Source organism: Callionymus lyra, chromosome 18 (assembly GCF_982586985.1).
Source record: "Callionymus lyra chromosome 18, fCalLyr1.hap1.1, whole genome shotgun sequence".
Taxonomy (NCBI): Eukaryota; Metazoa; Chordata; class Actinopteri; order Syngnathiformes; family Callionymidae; genus Callionymus; species Callionymus lyra.
This window is the reverse complement of record NC_141835.1, coordinates 17,597,751-17,620,209: the sequence shown is the minus strand read 5'-3', so window position 1 is coordinate 17,620,209 and position 22,459 is coordinate 17,597,751. Positions and strand designations below refer to the sequence as shown.

Genomic DNA, 22,459 nt, shown 5'->3' with positions numbered 1-22,459 from the left:
CTCAGCCGGGAAATACTAGCTGTAGGATTTCACTGCTACAACAAATACTTTGTTGCTACAATTCCTTCAACTTAGTACATCATACCAATACTACCCTACTTTTGCAGTGAATGTTTTTAGTGAGAGTAGTAAGTAAGTAATTTGTATTTGTGACCAGGGTCACAAAGCGCTTAAACAATCAAAACAATGCTCAATAAAATATATAATTTAAAGGTCAAGATAACACCGAGACAAACACAGTGGTAGTAGTAGCAGTAGTAGTAGTAGTTTTACTAGTACTTTTAAAAGTAGAAGGGGTAGTCATAGTACCATCACTTTAAGTAAGGTAAGGTAAAACTTTATTGATCCCTCAGGTAATAAGTAGGGATAAAATATTAAGAGTTGTAGTAAAGGTTGTGGTACTTTTTGCAGTCATAAGTATTTTAGTATTAAAAGTATTAAAATAAGTTGTAATAGTAGTACGAATAGTATGAGTGCTAGTATCAGCTGTGGTAGTTGTTGCAGTCATGGAACTATATCATTCATTTTAGTAGTAAAAGTATTAATATTAGTAGTTACAGTAGTACTCTAAATAGCGGAAGTAGCAGTAAAAGTCATGGTAAATGTAGTATTAAAAATGGTAGAAGAAGTTGTTAAAGTAGTTGTTACAGAAGTATTATAAATAGCAACTTCTACAATAGTAGTAGATGCTGTAGTAATTTAATATTAAACAAGGCAGTGGTAGTAGAAGTTGGGGTAGTTGTTGCAGTCATAGTACATAATGCAAAAAGTATTTAGCATCACCTCACTCTCGTCTTTCATGGTGTCCATCAGCGCCATCAACTGGACGAAGTTTTGGCAGCGCAGCGAGTGGTCCACCTGGTGCGTGGGGAGCTGTTTGCATTGCCAGTGTCTCCACTCCCACAGGGACAAAACGCGAGATGGTCTGCTGCAGGAAACCTTCAGGAGAGCACCAGTGAGATACCAAAGTCAGTTCTAGTCTTCTAGTTAACTGATTTAATCAGTAAATTGATCAAAGAGTCCGACCAGGTTCACAGGCTCCTCCGGCAGCGACAGGAAGTGAGACGTCGCAAGTGTCGGATGAGCCTCTTGTTCTCCCAGCTCCATGGTGGAGGTGAAGATGGAGTACTCCGAGCTGCTCAGGAACCCGTCACTCACTGATGGTTGAGTTTCCATTTCCGCTGTAAACAATTAATGAAAGTGAGAAATAAGGGGTGCCACAACCTTAACTAGAACTTTTTGAACTACCACATCCTTAACTAGAACTTTTTGAACCACCACTACCTAAACTACAACTTTTGAAACTAGCACTTTTTAAACTATCACTTTCTCAGCTAACACTTTTTAAAGTACCACTTCCTAAACTATAACTTTTTGAACTAATACTACCTAAACTACAACTTTTGAAACTAGAACTTCCTTCACTATCACTTTTTTAACTATAACTTTCTCAGACAACAATTTTTAAAGTACCACTTCCTAAACTAGAACTTTTTGAACTACCACTTCTTTAACAAGCACTTTTTGAACTACCACTTACTTAACTAAAACTTTTTGAACTACCACTTCCTTAACTAGAACTTTTTGAACTAACACTTTCTAAAATAGAACTCTCTTAACTAGAACTTTTTGAACTACCACTTTCTAAACTAGAACTCTCTTAACTAGAACTTTTTGAACTACCACTTCCTAAACTAGCACTCTCTTAACTAGAACTTTTTGAACTACCACTTCCTTAACTAGAACTTTTTGAACTACCACGTTTTGCACTACCACTTCCTAAACTAGAACTCTCTTAACTAGAACTTTTTGGGCTAGTACCACTTCTTCAGCTAGCACTTTTTGAACTACCACTTCCCTAACTACAACTTCCTTAACTAGCACTTTTTGAAACACCACTTCCTAAGTGAGCCCGTAGCCACTGCTCACCGAAGTTCTGAGGGTGGATGAGTGAACTCTGGCCCCCCGAGCGTGACCTTCGCCCTCGAGAGGAGCGACGGGTGTCACTGCTGCCCCGCTGGTTGAATTGGCCGCTGGTGATGTGCATCTTGTGCAGGGTGGGGTGCAGGTCCTCGGGCAACATACGGGGGCTGCTGGGGTACATGTGTAGTCCACTTTGGTTGCCCCCGATAGACTTGAAGACGCTGCGCCGGTTGCTCTGACTTGTGTTGTACGTCTGAAAAATGCCACAGATCAGGCCTGGTCAGACTGGCTTCAGTGTGTGTCTCACCCGCTCCTCTCGGCCTTCTGCCAGTATCACTACGATGCGTCCTTGGCGCTGGCGCCCCGTGCGACCCATTCTCTGCACCAGCCGAATGGGACTCCGCTGTGCGTCAAAGCAGATGATGAGGTCGACTTCGCCAATGTCCAGACCCTCCTCACCCACACAAGTGGAGACCAGCGTGTTGAAGTCGCCCAGGCGGAACCTTTGAACCACCTGCAGCATCAGGACCAATGTGTCAATAACAAAAAAACAACTTCCACCCGAGATTCTGGTCTAAAAATGTGCATGTTAAAAAGAAGTATTTTCTACCTCCAGTTGCTCTTTCTGGGTGAAACCTTTGACCCCCTTTCCAGCCGAGGACTGACCCATGAAGGTCATGACCCTGATAAGGGGTGCGTGGCGGTTCAACATGGCAGCGATCTCCTGCACGCTATCGCGGAACGAAGAGAAGATCATGACACGAGTGCTGACTTGGACACTGGAACCTGCAGCTGCTGTGAGCGTGGACAAGGTCTACATGAATAAGAGCAAAACACTGAACTATAAAACTATTAGTTACAAACCCTGCGTGTCTCTGAAGTGGTTCAACACAACGTCCTGCAGCTTCTCCAGTTTTGGGTGACCATAGATGAATGGCTCGTCTGGACCTAGAATAGGAAGGAGTTGAGTTTCTGTGATGACATCAGTGTTCATGTTACCCACAATTGTGTTTATGAGACTGTAGTTTGATGTGACAACAATTAAGTTCATGCAACCCCCAATTCTTACTGTATACGTAGACAATATTCATGAAACCAAAATAACGTGTCCATGTGGCGACATAAGGTCTCCGTGTGACAGCATAAGGTGGTCGTGTGACTAGAAAGTGTGTCCGTGTGACTAGAAAGTGTGTCCGTGTGACAACATAGGGTCCTCGTGAGACGAAATAAGGTGTTTGTGTGACGACATGCGATGTTCATGTGACGACATCAGGCGTCCTTGTGACGACATAAGGCGTCCATGTGACGACATACGGCGTCCATGTGACGACATACGGCGTCCATGTGATGACATACGGCGTCCATGTGACGACATAAGGCGTCCATGTGACGACATAAGGCGTCCATGTGACGACATAAGGCGTCCAATGCGACGACATACGCCGTCCATGCGACGACATAAGGCGTCCATGCGACGACATCAGGTGTCCATGTGACGACATACGGCGTCCAAGTGACGACATAAGGCGTCCATGTGACGACTTACGGCGTCCATGTGACGACATAAGGCGTCCATGTGACGACATAAGGCGTCCATGTGACGACATAAGGCGTCCAATGCGACGACATACGCCGTCCATGCGACGACATAAGGCGTCCATGTGACGACATAAGGTGTCCATGTGACGATACCAGGTGTCCATGTGACGACATAAGGTGTCTATATGACGACATACGGCATCCAAGTGACGACATAAGGCTTCCATGTGACGACATAAGGCGTCCATGTGACGACATAAGGTGTCCATGTGACGACATCAGGTGTCCATGTGACGACATCAGGTGTCCATGTGATGACATACGGCGTCCAAGTGACGACATAAGGCGTCCATGTGACGACATAAGGTGTCCATGTGACGACATAAGGTGTCCATGTGACGACATAAGGTGTCCATGTGACGATACCAGGTGTCCATGTGACGACATAAGGTGTCCATGTGACTACATAAGGCGTCCATGCGACGACATACGCCGTCCATGCGACGACATAAGGCGTCCATGCGACGACATAAGGCGTCCATGTGACGACATAAGGCGTCCATGTGACGACATAAGGCGTCCATGTGACGACTTACGGCGTCCATGTGACGACATAAGGCGTCCATGTGACGACATAAGGCGTCCAATGCGACGACATACGCCGTCCATGCGACGACATAAGGCGTCCATGCGACGACATAAGGCGTCCATGCGACGACATCAGGTGTCCATGCGACGACATCAGGCGTCCTTGTGACGACATACGGCGTCCAAGTGACGACATAAGGCGTCCATGTGACGACATACGGCGTCCAAGTGACGACATAAGGCGTCCATGTGACGACATAAGGCGTCCATGTGACGACTTACGGCGTCCATGTGACGACTTACGGCGTCCATGTGACGACATAAGGCGTCCATGTGACGACATAAGGCGTCCAATGCGACGACATACGCCGTCCATGCGACGACATAAGGCGTCCATGCGACGACATCAGGCGTCCATGCGACGACATCAGGCGTCCATGCGACGACATCAGGTGTCCATGTGACGACATACGGCATCCAAGTGATGACATACGGCGTCCAAGTGACGACATAAGGCGTCCATGTGACGACATAAGGTGTCCATGTGACGACATAAGGTGTCCATGTGACGACATAAGGTGTCCATGTGACGACATAAGGTGTCCATGCGACGACATCAGGCGTCCATGCGACGACATCAGGCGTCCATGCGACGACATCAGGTGTCCATGTGACGACATACGGCATCCAAGTGATGACATACGGCGTCCAAGTGACGACATAAGGCGTCCAAGTGACGACATAAGGCGTCCATGTGACGACATAAGGTGTCCAAGTGACGACATAAGGCGTCCATGTGACGACTTACGGCGTCCATGTGACGACTTACGGCGTCCATGTGACGACATACGGCGTCCATGTGACGACATAAGGCGTCCATGTGACGACTTACGGCGTCCATGTGACGACATAAGGCGTCCATGTGACGACATAAGGCGTCCAATGCGACGACATACGCCGTCCATGCGACGACATAAGGCGTCCATGCGACGACATCAGGCGTCCATGCGACGACATCAGGCGTCCATGCGACGACATCAGGCGTCCATGCGACGACATCAGGTGTCCATGTGACGACATACGGCATCCAAGTGATGACATACGGCGTCCAAGTGACGACATAAGGCGTCCATGTGACGACATAAGGCGTCCATGTGACGACATAAGGTGTCCATGTGACGACATAAGGTGTCCATGTGACGACATAAGGTGTCCATGTGACGATACCAGGTGTCCATGTGACGACATAAGGTGTCCATGTGACTACATAAGGCGTCCATGCGACGACATACGCCGTCCATGCGTCGACATACGCCGTCCATGCGACGACATACGCCGTCCATGCGACGACATAAGGCGTCCATGTGACGACATAAGGCGTCCAATGCGACGACATACGCCGTCCATGCGACGACATAAGGCGTCCATGTGACGACATAAGGTGTCAATCAAATGAGGTCTGAATCGGCAGATCTGTTGTGTGGAGTCCCTCAAGGTTCTGTTCTGGGTCCTTTATTGTTTTTGCTGTACTTGATTCCCCTTGGTAAAATCATTCAGAGATTTCCAGATGTTTCTTATCACATTTTTGCTGATGACATCCAGCTCTACTGCTCTTTTGACCCAACTGAGCCCCAAAGGCTGAACAGCTTAGTCAATTGTTTGCTAGAAATCAAACAATGGCTGAGTGAAAACACTTTACAGCTTAATGTGGACAAAACTGAAACTCTGGTGATTGCTCCTGATGATAAGATTCCAGGGTTGAGTCAGTACTTGGGTGACTTAGGTCAGTCTGTCAAACTGAGCCTGAGAAACCTGGGTGTTGTATTTGATAAAGACATGTCTCTTGTTCAACACTGCAGAAAACTGACCAGAAACTGTTTCCTTCAACTGAGAAAAATCTCTAAACTTAGGAAAATGTTGTCACAACATGATCTGGAGCTTGTAATGCATGCGTTTGTTTCTTCTCGTCTGGACTATTGTAACAGTTTGTTTTCATGTCTTAACAAGAAGGAGCTGTCTCGCCTGCAGTTGATTCAGAACTCTGCAGCGAGAATTCTGACCCGCTCAAGTAGGAGAACTCACATTTCTCCGATCCTTGAAACTCTTCACTGGCTTCCAGTTTCTTTCAGGATCAACTTTAAAATTCTGGTTCTTACTTTCAGAGCTATTCATGCCAGGCTCCTCCTTACATCACTGATCTGATCCAGCCTTACACCCCAGCTCGGTCTCTGAGGTCTGTGGATCAGAATCTACTTATGGTTCCACGCACACGGCTCAGGACCAGAGGAGAGAAATCTTTTCAGGCTGTTGCTCCTAAGCTTTGGAACAATCTTCCTCTCTCTTTGCGCTTGATGGAGTCTACTGACTCCTTTAAGAAACATCTTAAGACGTTTCTATTTGTTCAGGCTTTTCCTTGAATTTCTCGAACTCCTGTGTTGTTCTCGGTGTTGTCTTGATCTTTGAAGTATGTACTGTTTTGAGTATTGTTTTGATTGTTAAAGCGCTTTGTGACCCTGGTCTCGAAAAGCGCTATATAAATAAATATTACTTACTTACTTACTTACTTACATAAGGCGTCCATGTGACGACTTACGGCGTCCATGTGACGACATAAGGCGTCCATGTGACGACATAAGGCGTCCATGTGACGACATAAGGCGTCCATGTGACGACATAAGGCGTCCAATGCGACGACATACGCCGTCCAATGCGACGACATTCGCGTCCATGCGACGACATTCGCGTCCATGCGACGACATAAGGCGTCCATGCGACGACATAAGGCGTCCATGCGACGACATCAGGCGTCCATGCGACGACATCAGGTGTCCATGTGACGACATACGGCGTCCAAGTGACGACATAAGGCGTCCAAGTGACGACTTACGGCGTCCATGTGACGACATAAGGTGTCCATGTGACGACATAAGGCGTCCAATGCGACGACATACGCCGTCCATGCGACGACATAAGGCATCCATGCGACGACATCAGGTGTCCATGTGACGACATACGGCGTCCAAGTGACGACATAAGGCGTCCAAGTGACGACATAAGGCGTCCAAGTGACGACTTACGGCGTCCATGTGACGACATCAGGCGTCCATGTGACGACATAAGGCGTCCAATGCGACGACATACGCCGTCCATGCGACGACATACGCCGTCCATGCGACGACATCAGGCGTCCATGCGACGACATCAGGCGTCCATGCGACGACATCAGGCGTCCATGCGACGACATCAGGCGTCCATGTGACGACATAAGGCGTCCAATGCGACGACATACGCCGTCCATGCGACGACATAAGGCGTCCATGCGACGACATCAGGCGTCCATGCGACGACATAAGGCGTCCATGTGACTACATAAGGCGTCCAATGCGACGACATACGCCGTCCATGCGACGACATAAGGCGTCCATGCGACGACATAAGGCGTCCATGCGACGACATACGCCGTCCATGCGACGACATACGCCGTCCATGCGACGACATCAGGCGTCCATGCGACGACATCAGGCGTCCATGCGACGACATCAGGTGTCCATGTGACGACATACGGCGTCCAAGTGATGACATACGGCGTCCAAGTGACGACATAAGGCGTCCAAGTGACGACATAAGGCGTCCATGTGACGACATAAGGTGTCCATGTGACGACATAAGGTGTCCATGTGACGACATAAGGTGTCCATGTGACGATACCAGGTGTCCATGTGACGACATAAGGTGTCCATGTGACTACATAAGGCGTCCATGCGACGACATACGCCGTCCATGCGACGACATACGCCGTCCATGCGACGACATACGCCGTCCATGCGACGACATAAGGCGTCCATGTGACGACTTACGGCGTCCATGTGACGACATAAGGCGTCCATGTGACGACATAAGGCGACCATTTGACGACATAAGGCGTCCATGTGACGACTTACGGCGTCCATGTGACGACATAAGGCGTCCATGTGACGACTTACGGCGTCCATGTGATGACATAAGGCGTCCATGTGACGACATAAGGCGTCCAATGCGACGACATACGCCGTCCATGCGACGACATAAGGCGTCCATGCGACGACATAAGGCGTCCATGCGACGACATCAGGCGTCCATGCGACGACATCAGGTGTCCATGTGACGACATACGGCATCCAAGTGACGACATAAGGCGTCCAAGTGACGACTTATGGCGTCCATGTGACGACATAAGGCGTCCATGTGACGACATAAGGCGTCCAATGCGACGACATACGCCGTCCATGCGACGACATAAGGCGTCCATGCGACGACATCAGGCGTCCATGCGACGACATCAGGCGTCCATGCGACGACATCAGGCGTCCATGTGACGACATCAGGTGTCCATGTGACGACATACGGCATCCAAGTGACGACACAAGGCGTCCATGTGACGACATAAGGCGTCCATGTGACGACATAAGGTGTCCATGTGACGACATAAGGTGTCCATGTGACGATACCAGGTGTCCATGTGACGACATAAGGTGTCTATGCGACTACATATGCGTCCATGTGACGACATAAGGCGTCCATGTGACGACATAAGGTGTCCATGTGACGACATCAGGTGTCCAAGTGACGACATAAGGTGTCCATGTGACGATACCAGGTGTTCATGTGACGACAATCATGCATTCAGTGGTAACGTGATGTCTAGTTGTGTTGAGCATTCGTCTTAGTTCAGGTGAGCAGCTCAGCGTTCAGTACCAGCAGTCGGCCTCACAAACATGGTCTCCATCTCGTGGAAAAGACTCAAGAACATCGGCGTCCTCTGCAGTTCGTTCCGGGCTCGAGCCATTTCTGTGAGGAGGAGGAAAGGTTACTATAGACCGGTCAGAGAAGATGAGACCGAAAAGACGACTGGGATGTCTCACCTCTGGAGCCGTCCATGACTCCCTGCAGGTAGAGGAAGAGTGAGCGTAAACCCATCTGCAGCAGAAGCTCGTATCCATGATACAAACTGATGCAAAGAGCAAAGTCCCCCTCCAGAGCCCCCTGCTGACCCCCCTGAAGACACACACAGGCATTAGACCATGCGAGTCTTGTTTGTTTTTGTGTGTGTTCCTGCCTGGATGTTTGACGGTGGGTTCCTGCGGAATTGGTCCCGGGCCAGGATTAGCTGGTACTTGGTGAGGTTCCGCAGGTCTTTCTGGGCCATCGCTCGGTTCTGGACTAGACGAGACATGAACTTCTCCAGAATCTGATACAAACATGAACACACACACGCACACACACAAAATTGTAACAATTGCTTACTTCCTGTTTAAGATGGTTATCGTTTCTGCCCCACTGGTAATACACAATCGTGCTGATACACATACACACACTCTTATCACACACAGACACGTGTTCGTACATACTGACATAATAACACACAGTTACAGGTTTTGTAACAAAAAATAATTATGAAATTCCTACTGAAAGCACATGTACGGAATCTTACAGCGTCGCCTGTTGCCATGGCGACTGACATAGCCAAGCGATTTGATAGAAAGGGGGGTTTTGTAACGAATAATTGTCAGAGTGGACCTGCTGCTGAACTAGGCTCGCAGCATCACACAACTCAATGTGATAGTTACCTGTTACGGAATGACTGACATGTCAGAGGGTTGCCATGGTCACGACACATTTATGAAACACAGATGAAATGAACACGTGAAACACTGGTTATCTCACGACATGGATGTACGCCCGTCCCCACACACTCCCACTGCTGCATTAAAACATGATTAACAGTCATATTTTCATCACTCCTGCATCCTCAAGTACACAACATACACACCCCATAAATATGATATCAGACACAAATACACACACATGGACACGATTCAACAACCCGAACACACATCAACGTATGAAACTTTATGAACAGACGCACAACCTTCACACGTACAAGATGTTAATGCACAGCCACCCACAGAGCAGGTGCCTAAAGGTCAGGGGGATTGGAGGTTGGCAGTTTAATTACGGGCCTTTGTTGGTTAATCTGGAACCGGTGTTGTCATGAACAGCTAAACCGACCCGAGAAATGACTGTTGTTGTTGTTGAGGAGACGACAATTTATCCGGAGGAAACTTCCGAGTGTGTGTGTGTTTACATCCAGACTCCCACAGATTGTAGAGGATTATGTAACAATCGGTTCCTCTCCTCTGTCTCCCAGCTACACCTCCTCATCCTTCCGTTCGTCCCAGTCTCCTCGTCACCCTTTCATCTTTCTCTCCACCTGTACACCGGTTCTGCTCGACATATCCCTTTGTCTCTCGGCTGCTCCTGCATCACTCTCCCTTTCCTCTCACTCATCCCCAACTCTCTGACCCCTTGTTCATGGCTCTCCCTTTCCATAAGCCCTCTCTTTAACTCCCATCTCACTCTCTCTCTCTCTCTCTACATGCAGGTTGAGGTTTAGCAACATGGCCTCTGCTATCTTGATTGTGTGAAGTGACCATCGGCAGGTTAAGGTAAGGTAAGGTACAACTTTATTAATTGTTTTTTCCAATAGCCACAGAAATTCAGCAATTTTTCATAAAAAATCAAAATAAAATAAGAACAAGAACATAAAGAGAAAGAACAAGATGACATAATCTAAAGATAAAGAACATAGATCAAAGAAAAATAACAAAGACAAAGGATACAAAGACTAACATAGAACAGAGCATCCAGATACTTTCACTCCACTCCTGCCCCCGAACTCAGAATTGTATAATTTAATAGCCCGAGGAATGAATGAGTCCTCGAGTCTATTTGTTATTCGTGCACTCATTCTGCTTCTTTGCTCACTGATGAAAGTGTTCAGAGGATGACTGTCATCATCCATGATGGACAGTAGTTTGTTCAATGATCCCTTCTCAGCAACTGTCACCAGTGAGTCCAGCTTCATTCCCATTCATTCATACCACTGAACCAGCCTTTCTGATCAACCTGTCCAACCTGTTGACACTCCTCTTGGACACATTTTCACCCCAACACACCACAGCATAGAACAGGACACTGGCCACCACAGACTGGTAGAACATGCAGAGGAGCTTCTTGCAGATGTTAAATGAAGAGGAGATCCTGGGTCGGATCCAGTACATGCTTGAGAGAGTATTGAAGTCATAATAGTAAGTAAGCAAGTAATTTTTATTTGCAGACCAGGGTCTCAAAGCGCTTAAACAATCAAAACAATATTCAATAAAGTATATACTTTAAAGGTCAAGATAACACTGATAACATAATAGGTAAGGCAAGGTAAAACTTTATTGATCCCTCAGGAGGTCTCCTTCGGGAAATTGTTTTTTCCAATAGCCAATACATACAGCAATTTTTTATAAAAAATAAAAGATAAATCAAAATAAAATAAGAACAAGAACATAAAGGGAAAGAACAAGATGACACAATCTAAGTCTAAAGATAAAGACAAAGAACATAGATCAAAGAAAAACAAAAAAGACAAGGATACAAAGACTAACAGAACAGAACATACAGAATGATAGGGAAGACTTTAAGAACAAAAATGATTTGAACAGCATGATTGGCGTGAGTTTGTTGTCGTTATATCACATTTGACAACTAATGGATTGATAAAAAAAAAATCCAAGAACACGCCTCGGTTGTCAGGTGAAAAGACGGGAAAGGAATTGACGTCATTGTTTTTGTTTTGTTTTTGAAAAACGTGTCTCGCTCGTACACAACGTGAACCCCGAGTTTAAGAAAAGTTGTTTCCGGTACCGAAAAAGTTTTGACACGTGCTTTTCCTTTACTCAAATCGATCTTCTTTTTTTCCCCCATACATTTCAAGGGTTTACTTTCAAAGGAGAACGTTCTGTTGTTGCAGCAGCAGCGGGGAGGGAGGGTCAGAGCGAGAGAGGACGAGTGCGCACGCGTGGTCACGTGGTGTCTTCATCTGCTATAAACATCGCAGTCACCTCCAGAGATCGACGCGAGACGAGGATCCGGAGGCCACTTATTATTTATTTTTGAATTTCCAACATCGAATCCGCGACAGGACCGAGCTGGGTAGGCCCGGTGTTAGGAGGGGGGTCAGCTGTAAACCCGATCAACATGGACTCGTTCGCGCGGTGAAAAGTAACCACCGTCTAAAAAAGAAACAAACTCCGGTCTTCGAAACTCCGGGATCAAAAAACGTCGACGCGAGTCCAGTCCGTGAGTCTGAACATGGATCGCGGAGGCTGCCAGATGAGCGGCGGCGGGGGTGGAGGTGGAGACGGAGGCGGGAGCGGCATGATCACCCTGGAGGACCTGGAGTCCTTCTCCGAGGAGCAGGTCTCGGACTCGGGCAACGGAAGCCTGGAGGAGGGCGGCGAGAACATGGAGGAGGAACCGGACCGGCTGCTGCACTACTGGCAGGACGTGGCCCGGGGACACCAGGTGGAGGTCTCCGAAGGTAAACTAGACACATAGACGACCACTTGTTTCGGGGGTCCCCCCCTACTGTGGTAGTGCTCGGACGGGAAGGCGCTGTGACCTACTTTACGGCCGGTTCTTGTCAACAAGTTGACGAGAGCCGTAAACTACACAGTGTTACACAACGATCTGTGTTCAATTGTGTCGTTGCGATCATGAGACAACAAGTCCCGCAGGGTTTATGAAGACCAGATTGACTGCTTCTCTGTGGCAGCACTGATCACATTATGATCACCAGAAGAAGTTTTTCTCAGTAGTTTCATCATCTCCCCCCTGAGACGTTTTAGTCATGTTAGTCATGCTATAGACCATAAAGATGAAGTAAAATAAATGCAGGAGATTTTTTTTATTAATCACAATTTGGGTAGTTGCAAGTTTATTTTTTAATCTTCCCCCTGAAACATATGTCATTAAACGATTTATTGTTGGTTAAAAGGCACCTGACTCAGGAAGAAAAAGACCTTGAGGCCTCCTGTCGATTGTTTAAATTGTGACTGCTTTAAATAAACAACAATCATTTAAAAAAATAAAGAAGAAGAAACTCACATTCATTTAAAAATGAATGATCCCGAAACAAGCATAAAAGTAAGAAATTGTTATTTGTATAGCGCTTTTCCAGAGCAGGGTCACAAAGCGCTTAAACAATCAAAACAATATTCAATAAAGTATATACTTTAAAGGGCAAGATAAAAAATTAAAAAAAAGAACCAGTAGCTCACTTCCTTGAAAATGTGAATTTCATAAACCAACAGAATGGCCTAAAGCAGGCTTAAATGTAGCCAAAATGTATCTGTTGTTTCTTCTTGTTCATGCTGAACCACGACTTGGAAAGCAGGAGTCACTCAGCTTTGAAGAATCCTGTTTTTTTTTTTGTGGATTTTTCTTTCCACCCAAAAACACCTTTGAGAAAGCACTTTCCATTTTTCAATGGAAAAATAAACCCACAGCTGGAAGGTTTTGACACTTGAACTAAACAAGAACAGCTGAATGTTCTCTATCCTAACAACCTTAATGTGACTAATAACGACTACATCTAAAACTAACATGTTTTTTTATTGTTTTTCAAACATTAGCAAAACACAAATATGCATATAACAGACTACAAAAATAATTTCAAAAGATGTTTCAAATACTAATTTTAATAAGCACCCAAGTGTGTGTATTACTGTTTTAAAATAAAGTGTGTCATTTGTGTGAAAGTAGGTTAATGTGCTTAATTGTAAATGTCTTTGGGTTTGTGCGTGTTAACCTACTTGTGTGAACATGCTCGAACGTGTGCGTGTTGGCCGCCGATCAGGCCGTCGCCCTGAACGTCGAACTAGCTCTAAAACGACACACACTTTCTGATAATGATGATTGTGTTCTTCCTAAAAACGAATCTGGGTCATACGACCGCAACTTGATTAATATCATCGCCACATGACCCTCTGGTTGATGCGGCGTGAACCGTACAAGGACAAAATGGATTAAATGATCTGCCAAAACCGACAGAAGCCGAGTCACTAATTCTAGTTGCGGGTCACCTTTATAGCGACTAACAATTACAGATTAATTACAGCGACTGGTGTTCTTCTAAACAAATGATCGAGGGTGTATTCGCTGTGGTTCTGACCCAGGAGTCAGGAGTCCTGGTTGTCGGCTGTCGCACAGTTCCTGCTCGGGTCCAAAGGTCGGTGTCGCTCTCCGCAGGTCCACATGCGTGCCTGACCGTCCTATCTGAGCGTTCCCCCAACAACCACTTCCTGCTTGGCTATATGACCCGATTGTAAAAGTAGTCTTTGTGTTTGATAACGCTTAATTTGTATGTCAGAGCCAGAACTATTCAAATGTTGCTGTGGAACAACATTCCTGGATCGAACCACATCTGTTCCTCCTTGTGACATCTTTTAAACTGCTCTTGTTTTAGAAACTAGGTGCTTCTTCTTCTTCTTCTTATCTGCTGAGAGTGAGACCCCCCCGTGACGGACGGAGGTGAAACTCATTACTTAAAGTCATCAATCACTGATTTCAATAAAAACTACTCCCAAGTATATCTGAATCCAGGTTAAATCATCTCAAACTATTTTTGTTTTGGTTCATTTATTACCCCTGACAAGGAGGTTATGTTTGCAAACCCCATTACTAATATATTTGTAATATTTCCAATGATCCATCTTATCGTCTGGATTAAGGAAGGTTTTTACGATTTCATAATTTGCTTGTATGGCTTATCGCTGCTCCATTTAGAACAAGTATCTTGATGTTCTATTCTATGTTAATCTTTGTATCCTTTGTCTTTGTTATTTTTTTTGATTGTGTTCTTTATCTTTACTTAGATTGAATCATCTTGTTCTTTCTCTTTATTTCTTTGTTCTTGTTCTTGTTTTTTTTATGAAAAAATTGATGTATTTGCTTTGGCTAATTTGAAAAAAACAATTTCTCCTGAGGGATCAATAAAGTTCTACCTTACCTTAACTAGCAAAATAAATCTGTAAATACAATCATATCGTAAAGTTAAATTGTTGTGAATATTTACATAAACAATTTTCTCCTAATGTAGATTAACTTATTTTTTCAGTCTAAGGGGTAGTAAATAATGAGTAGATTCTAAGAAGTTCCTTCTCGTCACCTCCAGTAGCACAGACCAACAAACCCCCTTCCACCGAGGCATGACTAATTGGGGATTTAGGTGAAAATCGCTGGCTGGGACTTTGACGCAGGCGGATTAGCTCCCTGGTTCCATTGCTTGCTAAGCCGAAGGACCTTGTCTAGGGCTGAGGAAACTTCTGGTCGTGATGAAAAATATGAGGACCAGGTCCAGAAGGATGGAACTCTCTACAGAGATGTCAGTCTAAACCAACCCCACCACTTCCACATAGATAAAGATGTATCCGCCATTTAGAGTCTCCACTGACATAAGTCCTTCAGATCAACCTACTTTTAGAGCCGTCATCACAAACCATTAAACCACTCGAGTCCCAGTAGTGTAGTGTGAATTTTCCATAACACTAGTGACAATGGAACCAGGACAAATAGTCATCTGTACTAGTTCTGCTCGTTTCCCTGAGCTGCCCTCAGATGACCTAGCGGTACCTAAAGAGACAGAATCTCAGGGCAGTCGCAGCTTCAATGTAACAAACATCTAGTCCGGTACAAAGAAGACATTATTGCGCCTGTTGTTATGGTCAGCTTTATTATTTGAAACAAGGTCAGAGGTGCTGTTACGAGGTCCACTACGGACCTCAAGTGGCACAAGGGTGCAGTAAAGAGAACAAGCGATTTTCAAGTAAATGACCTTTTTATCAGCCGACGACAGAACCGCTGTTGGTCTGAAGAATTATCCATGATTACACACAGAACTTCACCGCTCTGGTCCATCAATGCTCCACTTCTACTGTAATTACAGTAATCATGGAGGCCATAATTGATTTCTCTCTTCTCTTGTGGCTACTTCAATTTTGTGTGCAGGTATATCGGTGTGTTCATGGACACACAAGTCTTTGTGTTAGAGGAATATGGTCGTTTTTTTGGTGTGGCAGTGGACTGCAAAACAAGTTCTTTATAGTAGTGTCAATGTTTACATTTTTTTCTACATGTGTAGTCGAGGGTTATCACCGTTGTGTGACCGGCTACACACAGTTACGCTATAGAACCATTTGGGTGTTCCTTCTCAATTCAAACACCTCCTAATATCATTACAGCAAATCCTTTCCAGTAGTTATCAGACAAAACATTTATTCTTGTAGAGCCACTCCATAGCGGTACATCAGACTACAAGACATGCTTGAAGTCCTTCCGCAGTTCGCCTAATGGGTCCAATGTATTAACTATGGTTAAATAAATAGTCACGTATGTATAAATACAAACAAAATGGTTGTATGTCATATCTCTTAATCATTCATAAAAGCTTGCAAGTCGTAAAACAAATGTAGACCTTGACACCCCTAGTACCTTTTAAGAATTTAGAACAACTTTGAGTTTTGCAGACACCTTTAGTGGGTTAAAAGCAAAACAAAGTGGGTTAACAATGTCTTTCTCTCCGTATAAATCTTTGTATCCTATGTCTTTGTTATTTTTCTTTTATTATGTTCTTTATCTTTAGACTTAGATTGTATCATCTTGTTCTTTCTCTTTAGTTCTCTTTGTTCTTGTTCTTATTTTATTTTGATTTATTTTTTATGAAAAATATGCTTTATTTGCTGTTGCTAATTGGAAAAAAACAATTTCTCCTGAGGGATCAATAAAGTTCTACCTTACCTTAACTGGCAAAATAAATCTGTAAATACAATCATATAAAGTAAAGTTTAATTGTTGTGAATATTTAAATATCAAACAATTTTCTCCTAATGTAGATTAAATTATTTTTTCAGTCTAAGGGGTAGTAAATTATGAGTAAATTTTTGTTAACACAATGTCTTTCTCTCCGGCCCTAATCTCCAAACCTTGGCCTATTCAGCATTCATTAATCCTGTTGTAGTGAGGAATTGTGGCCGGTGCCATTAATCCTAAATAAAGTGATGTTGATTATCGATATTTACTGGTCCTGAAACTGGGTCAGTGCGGTCCAGTGGTGACATTAATCTGATGTTCAGGTCTCACATTTGCTTGAAGCACACTTAATTTGGTGACACTGTATCCACTGCTGCTACAACTGGAAATAACTATATATCTTCTGGTATAACCACCATGACTTAAACTCAAGTCAAACCTTCCTGCAACAACATCTACTTTCATTAAAACTACAAGATCTGGCCATCCTAGAAGGGTCCCTGGTCAGAAAAACAAGAAGTAAAATAAAAGCTGAAATAACATGGCAACAGATGAATGCTGCTGAGATTGATAAACTTGTTGAATAGACATTTATGAAACCAGAAGGTTGTCAGTTGATTCTCCGGTCAGAATGGCATGCAGACCATCAATCGTGTCACAATTTGCCAGGGTGTGTTAAAAGTTACCGTGGAAGCGGTAGACGCAGCAATTACTTTCAGCTGGAAATTAATGGAGGATTTGCTTTCACCTGAAGGAGGGATCGGCACAAACATTGGTCGCCATGGGAACAACACAAGAGGGGTTTAGATGAGCCAGTGACGAAGCTAAAACCTGGTTAAATCAGCTTCTGGTTCGTGGAAGTGTGGTGGGATCGAGTCGATACCTGGTGTCGGTCAACTTGAGTCGCCCTTCGCTCCATCAGCTCTGATCAACATCACACCCTGTGAGTTCTTGGCAGGGGACCCGGCCCATCTGGCAGCAGCCACCCGCACCGTCTGCTTAGAGGCTTCTGGAAATTAACCTGACTGAGATCAAAGCGCTCGACAGTCCGTGACGTGTTTCTTTTCCCATGTCTCCCGCAGAGATGGCCGAGCCGATTCAGCAGCTGACCTCAAACAACGAAGGCCGGAGCCAGAGGGAGCGAGTCCCGTTCACCCCGCTGACCCGTAAAGAGAAGGTACCGGCAACCTCACACCTGTTCAGAAACCCTGTTACCAGGTGCATCTGTGACCTTCATCCCACTGATTTATTGGTGCCATTACATAAGAACCACAGGTATTTTACCCCCCACTGGTGTCCAGGGTACAACTTTTACTATGATCAGAGAGCTGCAGTGAACTAGGTAGGTCAATCATAATAAAAAACTCCGTACCTAGTCCCTTTAAGTCCTGCCAGTCTAGAACTGTGCCATCGTTCGGGCCCTTTTCCGAGTTTTGAGAGGTCAGAGGCAAATCATTGCAATTCCAGGATATTAAGAACAAGCGCCTCTTTGGCAACGATACAAAAAGGTGTTGGGTACAGAGTAGATCACTACAGGCAGAACAGATCATGTAGTTCCGTCCGTCATGAGAGCTTTGCTCATCTACTTATTGTCTAATGACATTCATTGCCACGTCAGGACACAGCAGGAATTCCCGGAGGATGAAGGTGATTGTAAGGTGGAATCGGTGGTGTGCTTGATGGGATGTGCCAGTCAGACTCGATTGTGTGCCACTCTTGTGTCACCCATTCACTAAGCCATTTACCTCCTTAGGGGTGAATAAAGAAGGCTAATTGGTTTTACTTGAGTTAATTAGATCAGACTAGAGTCAGGCATAGGGCGATAGCCGCCTTCTATTCTGGGACGAGAACCTCTGCCAGAGAGGGTCTTGAATCATGTGCTTCAGGTAATGCCGGGAGGTCATAATCTTATTATCCCTGTGAAGACCAAACGGTACAGGAAGAGCTAAATCAATTTAGATGGTGTCTTTTATGAATCCCTCCAAACAGACCCTCATTACTCTGTCGTCTTTCAAAGACTCTGCTAATTAGTCAGGTTGGACAAACCAGTCAGACCCAAATCATGGACCCGAAGTTCACTCAACTTGTTGAATGTTCTTTAAAAGCAAAGTCAATCCATGCAGTCTTGTGAAGCTCCAACACTTGTTAAGATACATTTTCAGTCTTCTCGTTTCATTATTGATACCCATCATATTGTAACTATAGCAACCTTTCTCACCCTGTTCAAGGTTAAACAATGAGATTGTTTTGTAAAAAGAAAAGGTTGAGCCTTTCTTTGTGTATCCATTGAAGGGCCCTCACACGAGCCTGGTTGCTTAAGTCTGGCTCTTGACGTCATCTGTGTTGCTACAGTGCGGGGAGCTGCTCTACGAGAAGCGCCACTATGAAAAAGGCCACTGGGCTTGTATAACCATGCGTGAGGACACTTATGAGCAAAGCATCTGCTACGGCTTCATGAGGATAATGAGATACATCTGCCAGCAGAACTCTACAGGTGAGTACCACTTGGAGTCCTGATTCTGGACAGCTATAGTACAGAATTTCAAAGAGGTTAACTAGTCTACTCCTTCAGAAGACCAATATGATTCCAGAAAAGAAAGACTTATAAAACAGATGGAACGGTAGCACCTTCATGTCTTCCTAAGAAGCCTTTGCTGATCTTTCTTTATGTCCATGCACCTAGGTGACTATTTAGGCATGTCCTTGCCCATCGTCACTGTTGTGAACACGGATGAGACCCACACTACGATCTCCAATGACGTCACTGTGGCATACTACCTGCCTGTTGACCACCAGGCTCAACCTCCTCAACCTAATGACAGCGAAATCGTTCTGGAGATCTGGCCCGCCGCCATTGTCTACTCAAGGTGAGTTGTGACCGAACTGAGAAGGTTTCTTGTCAAGTCTTGGGCACCTTGTGAACGCTCTGCTTGCAAACCTTGCAGAGCCTTTGGCGGTCCCACCAACGAGTTGACCATCATCGAACAGATCAACGCAATGGCGGAGGTGTTGGACTCCCCCGGCATGTGCGTGAACAACAGGTTCATTGTGGCGGGCTACACCAACCCGGCCCACAGCAACCGTCAAAACGAGATCTGGTTCTTGGAGCAACGCTGAGTCGGGAAGTTGCACGGTGACCCATTAAGCCTTCTCAAAGACTCCCAAACCCATTTTAGATTTAGACTCAGGTAAAATATTCTCCCCCAGTTCCACCCAGCTTACCTACCCACCACACTCCACCAAACGGGGGCTCGTAAGGAAAATAAAAAGTAATTTAATAGAGTTTAAATGGTGTCACCAACAACAACTGCACCAGGACTCAAGGCGTCTCATAAAATCATGTCTTGGAATCCACAGAGAAAAACAACAGTGTTCTGATTAGAATTGTTGTGTTATCGTGAGAAAGTCGCCCAAAAAAAATACAGAACCGTGGACATAAAGCCTCGCTATGCTCCCGCTAGTCCTGCCAGCTTTTAAATGTATTATCCATGTCGTTCAGTGGGAAGTTTTCGCACATCTGTCGCTCTTCGGCTAGCATAGCTGAATCATTTTGTAATTTGTTTATCTTAAAAGTGCAATATCAGTGAGTCAAGCCGGGGTGGCGCTGTCCGAACCGGTGTCACATCTCATTAGAACCATTAGCAACTTTTAACAACGCTGTTTGTAATCTTTTCAACGTTGTGTTTGTTTTTTACTCAATATGGTCATCAAATGTTGCGTGTCAAAACTAAATGTGTGCGGAAAAAATGGCATATTTTGAAAGGAAAAATGGCCACCAGCATCTCACTGCTATCCTGGTCAAAATGATATTTTTGTATAACAAAATTATTCAGGACAGTGGAAGATAAAACTCAGTCATGTTAATGTTGCAAACCATGATTGCGAGGCCACTTAGTGGTCATAGTCTAGTAACACAAGCGCTGTGCTCGGTGGCGGCAAAAGCCCAGCTTCCTTGACACAATTGTGTTTGTCAAGTGTACAAAGACAAAGCTTCAAATTAATTCTGATCTCAGAGCAAATCACTAGGACCTGCGTGTTTGTGTTCGCACATGAATGTACCACTGTGACGCTGCAGACAAACAAACCGAACATTATTTTACTGCTGAAAGACAATCAACATATGGATCTCCAACTAGTATAAATGTATATGAAGCATTCCTCTGGCTCACACAGAAATAAACACCTACATACCTCTACTCATGCTTTTTCTACTCGGTCGATGAAAGCGCCCACTACTGTACTGCTGCTGCCACCAATGGAAGGAAAAAGACTCGACAATATCTGCAGCCGAGTTAACCGTTCCAACAGGGAGAAAGCCTTCACTGCTTTTAAATACTACTGAGAGATATGAAGGGCACAGGGTCCAATCCCAGTTTCAGGATCGAACCAGGCTTCAGAGATGGTTCAGAATTCCAAAGATACAATATTCTTCATGCGCCTGGTTCAGCAGGACCACCGAGTACTTTTCTTTCCGTCTTTATTTTCAGTTTTTTTTGCTTCTTGTAGTGATGCGAACATGTGCTGTACTGTGAGACTCGAGTGCAACGACAAGAGCTACTGTGGTTTCTGTTCAATAAACGTGATCGTCTCCTGCAAGCTGGTCTTTCTTTGATTCACAATGGCAACCGGAAGTGCATAGAGCAGCAGTCAGTTGCCTTCTCTGGTCATAACTTTCTCACCCAGAGATGTCGGAGCGTGAAACTTCATTAATTAATGTGTGAAGACCTTTTATTAAATTTTATCAAAAAAAAATTCGGTACTTTGAATACTTTGTCTGTTGTGAGGGGCCATCAAGCAAACAAAGTAGCAGAAAGTATCAAAGCTAAATATGCTCAAATCAATATTTTATAAAACCTTTTTCTTGCTTTGTGACCTTGGTGTGGAAAAGCGCAATACAAATAAAAATTATTTAAATCTCGAAAAAAAGGTCCTTTTTCCCCAAAAAACATTTTATGCTCACAAATACATATCTTATCAAATACAAAAATGACAAGTGTAGTTCAAAAGTTCCAAACCAAAACCCTATCATCATACATAGAGGCTATTAATATAAAATAGAAATGAATACAAAATAATAAATAATAAAAGTTAAGATCTTTGAGCTTACTGAAGGCTACATAAATACAGGCAAAGGCCGCAGGTCTCTTTCACCTCAATAAGCAGTACAAATAATTGTTATTTATTTTAGCTCCAAACATTGTGGTGACCTTTGACACCTATGCTCTTGTTCAAAAAACCTGATGTGACATAAAAACATTTGGAAATGCCTGATAGAGGGTTATTGATAACTTTAAAATCAAGTTTAAGACTGTTGTTTGTTTCTAATTTGCGTGTTGTGACAAATATTGCCATCATGTTTACATGTACCTCCTCCTCCTCACCCATCCTCTCCTCCTCAACCTCTTGTCTTCCGCTACTCCTCTCCCCCGCTGGTCTAGTTACTCGGGCAGAACTTGATTCAGCAGCAGGTGCTTGGCCTCGTTCTCTTGATTTGTTCGGCCGTCACTCATCTCCACTCGGACCAACGCAGCACAACTGGGTACCACAGCTGGGCATAGCTACCCGGGGTGAGGTCTTCCAGGCGCCTTCCCTGACCATCACGTGGTAGATCAAAACAAACCTGCCGAGCACTGAGCACACTTCAAATTCCACCTGAGCAAGTGGCGATGCTCCAGAAGACCACCAGAGGTAGTACCGAGTGACCAGGAGTCTGAGACTTTAGCTCAGGTTT

At 44.8% G+C, this 22,459-nt stretch overlaps 2 protein-coding genes across 2 annotated transcripts in view; one reads left to right on the top strand and one right to left on the bottom strand.

Moving 5' to 3' along the window:
- fancm (FA complementation group M) overlaps positions 1-22,459 on the bottom strand; it is a 38,126-nt gene that overhangs the window by 13,345 nt on the left and 2,322 nt on the right. Inside the window, exons 5-13 of the mRNA XM_087780442.1 lie at positions 9,146-9,277; positions 8,952-9,084; positions 8,785-8,877; positions 2,788-2,871; positions 2,534-2,718; positions 2,231-2,437; positions 1,930-2,176; positions 1,027-1,181; positions 784-939 (exon numbers count right to left, since the gene is read on the bottom strand). Of these exons, the coding sequence (XP_087636568.1) occupies positions 784-939; positions 1,027-1,181; positions 1,930-2,176; positions 2,231-2,437; positions 2,534-2,718; positions 2,788-2,871; positions 8,785-8,877; positions 8,952-9,084; positions 9,146-9,277 (1,392 nt within the window). The remainder of the gene's footprint in view (positions 1-783; positions 940-1,026; positions 1,182-1,929; positions 2,177-2,230; positions 2,438-2,533; positions 2,719-2,787; positions 2,872-8,784; positions 8,878-8,951; positions 9,085-9,145; positions 9,278-22,459) is intronic.
- Positions 11,976-21,322, top strand: soul3 (heme-binding protein soul3). The gene is made up of 5 exons (XM_087780441.1): positions 11,976-12,460; positions 17,811-17,905; positions 19,081-19,222; positions 19,412-19,595; positions 19,674-21,322. Exons 1-5 carry the CDS (start codon positions 12,232-12,234, stop codon positions 19,843-19,845), a joined length of 822 nt encoding a protein of 273 aa, XP_087636567.1. The 5' UTR covers positions 11,976-12,231; the 3' UTR covers positions 19,846-21,322.

Excerpts from the sequence above, each read along its gene's own strand:
- soul3 (XM_087780441.1), top strand. The coding sequence starts at position 12,232 with ATGGATCGCGGAGGCTGCCAGATGAGCGGCGGCGGGGGTGGAGGTGGA. Across the intron at positions 12,461-17,810 it reads CCAGGTGGAGGTCTCCGAAG|AGATGGCCGAGCCGATTCAG; the intron begins GTAAACTAGACA and ends TGTCTCCCGCAG. Across the intron at positions 19,223-19,411 it reads CTGCCAGCAGAACTCTACAG|GTGACTATTTAGGCATGTCC; the intron begins GTGAGTACCACT and ends CCATGCACCTAG.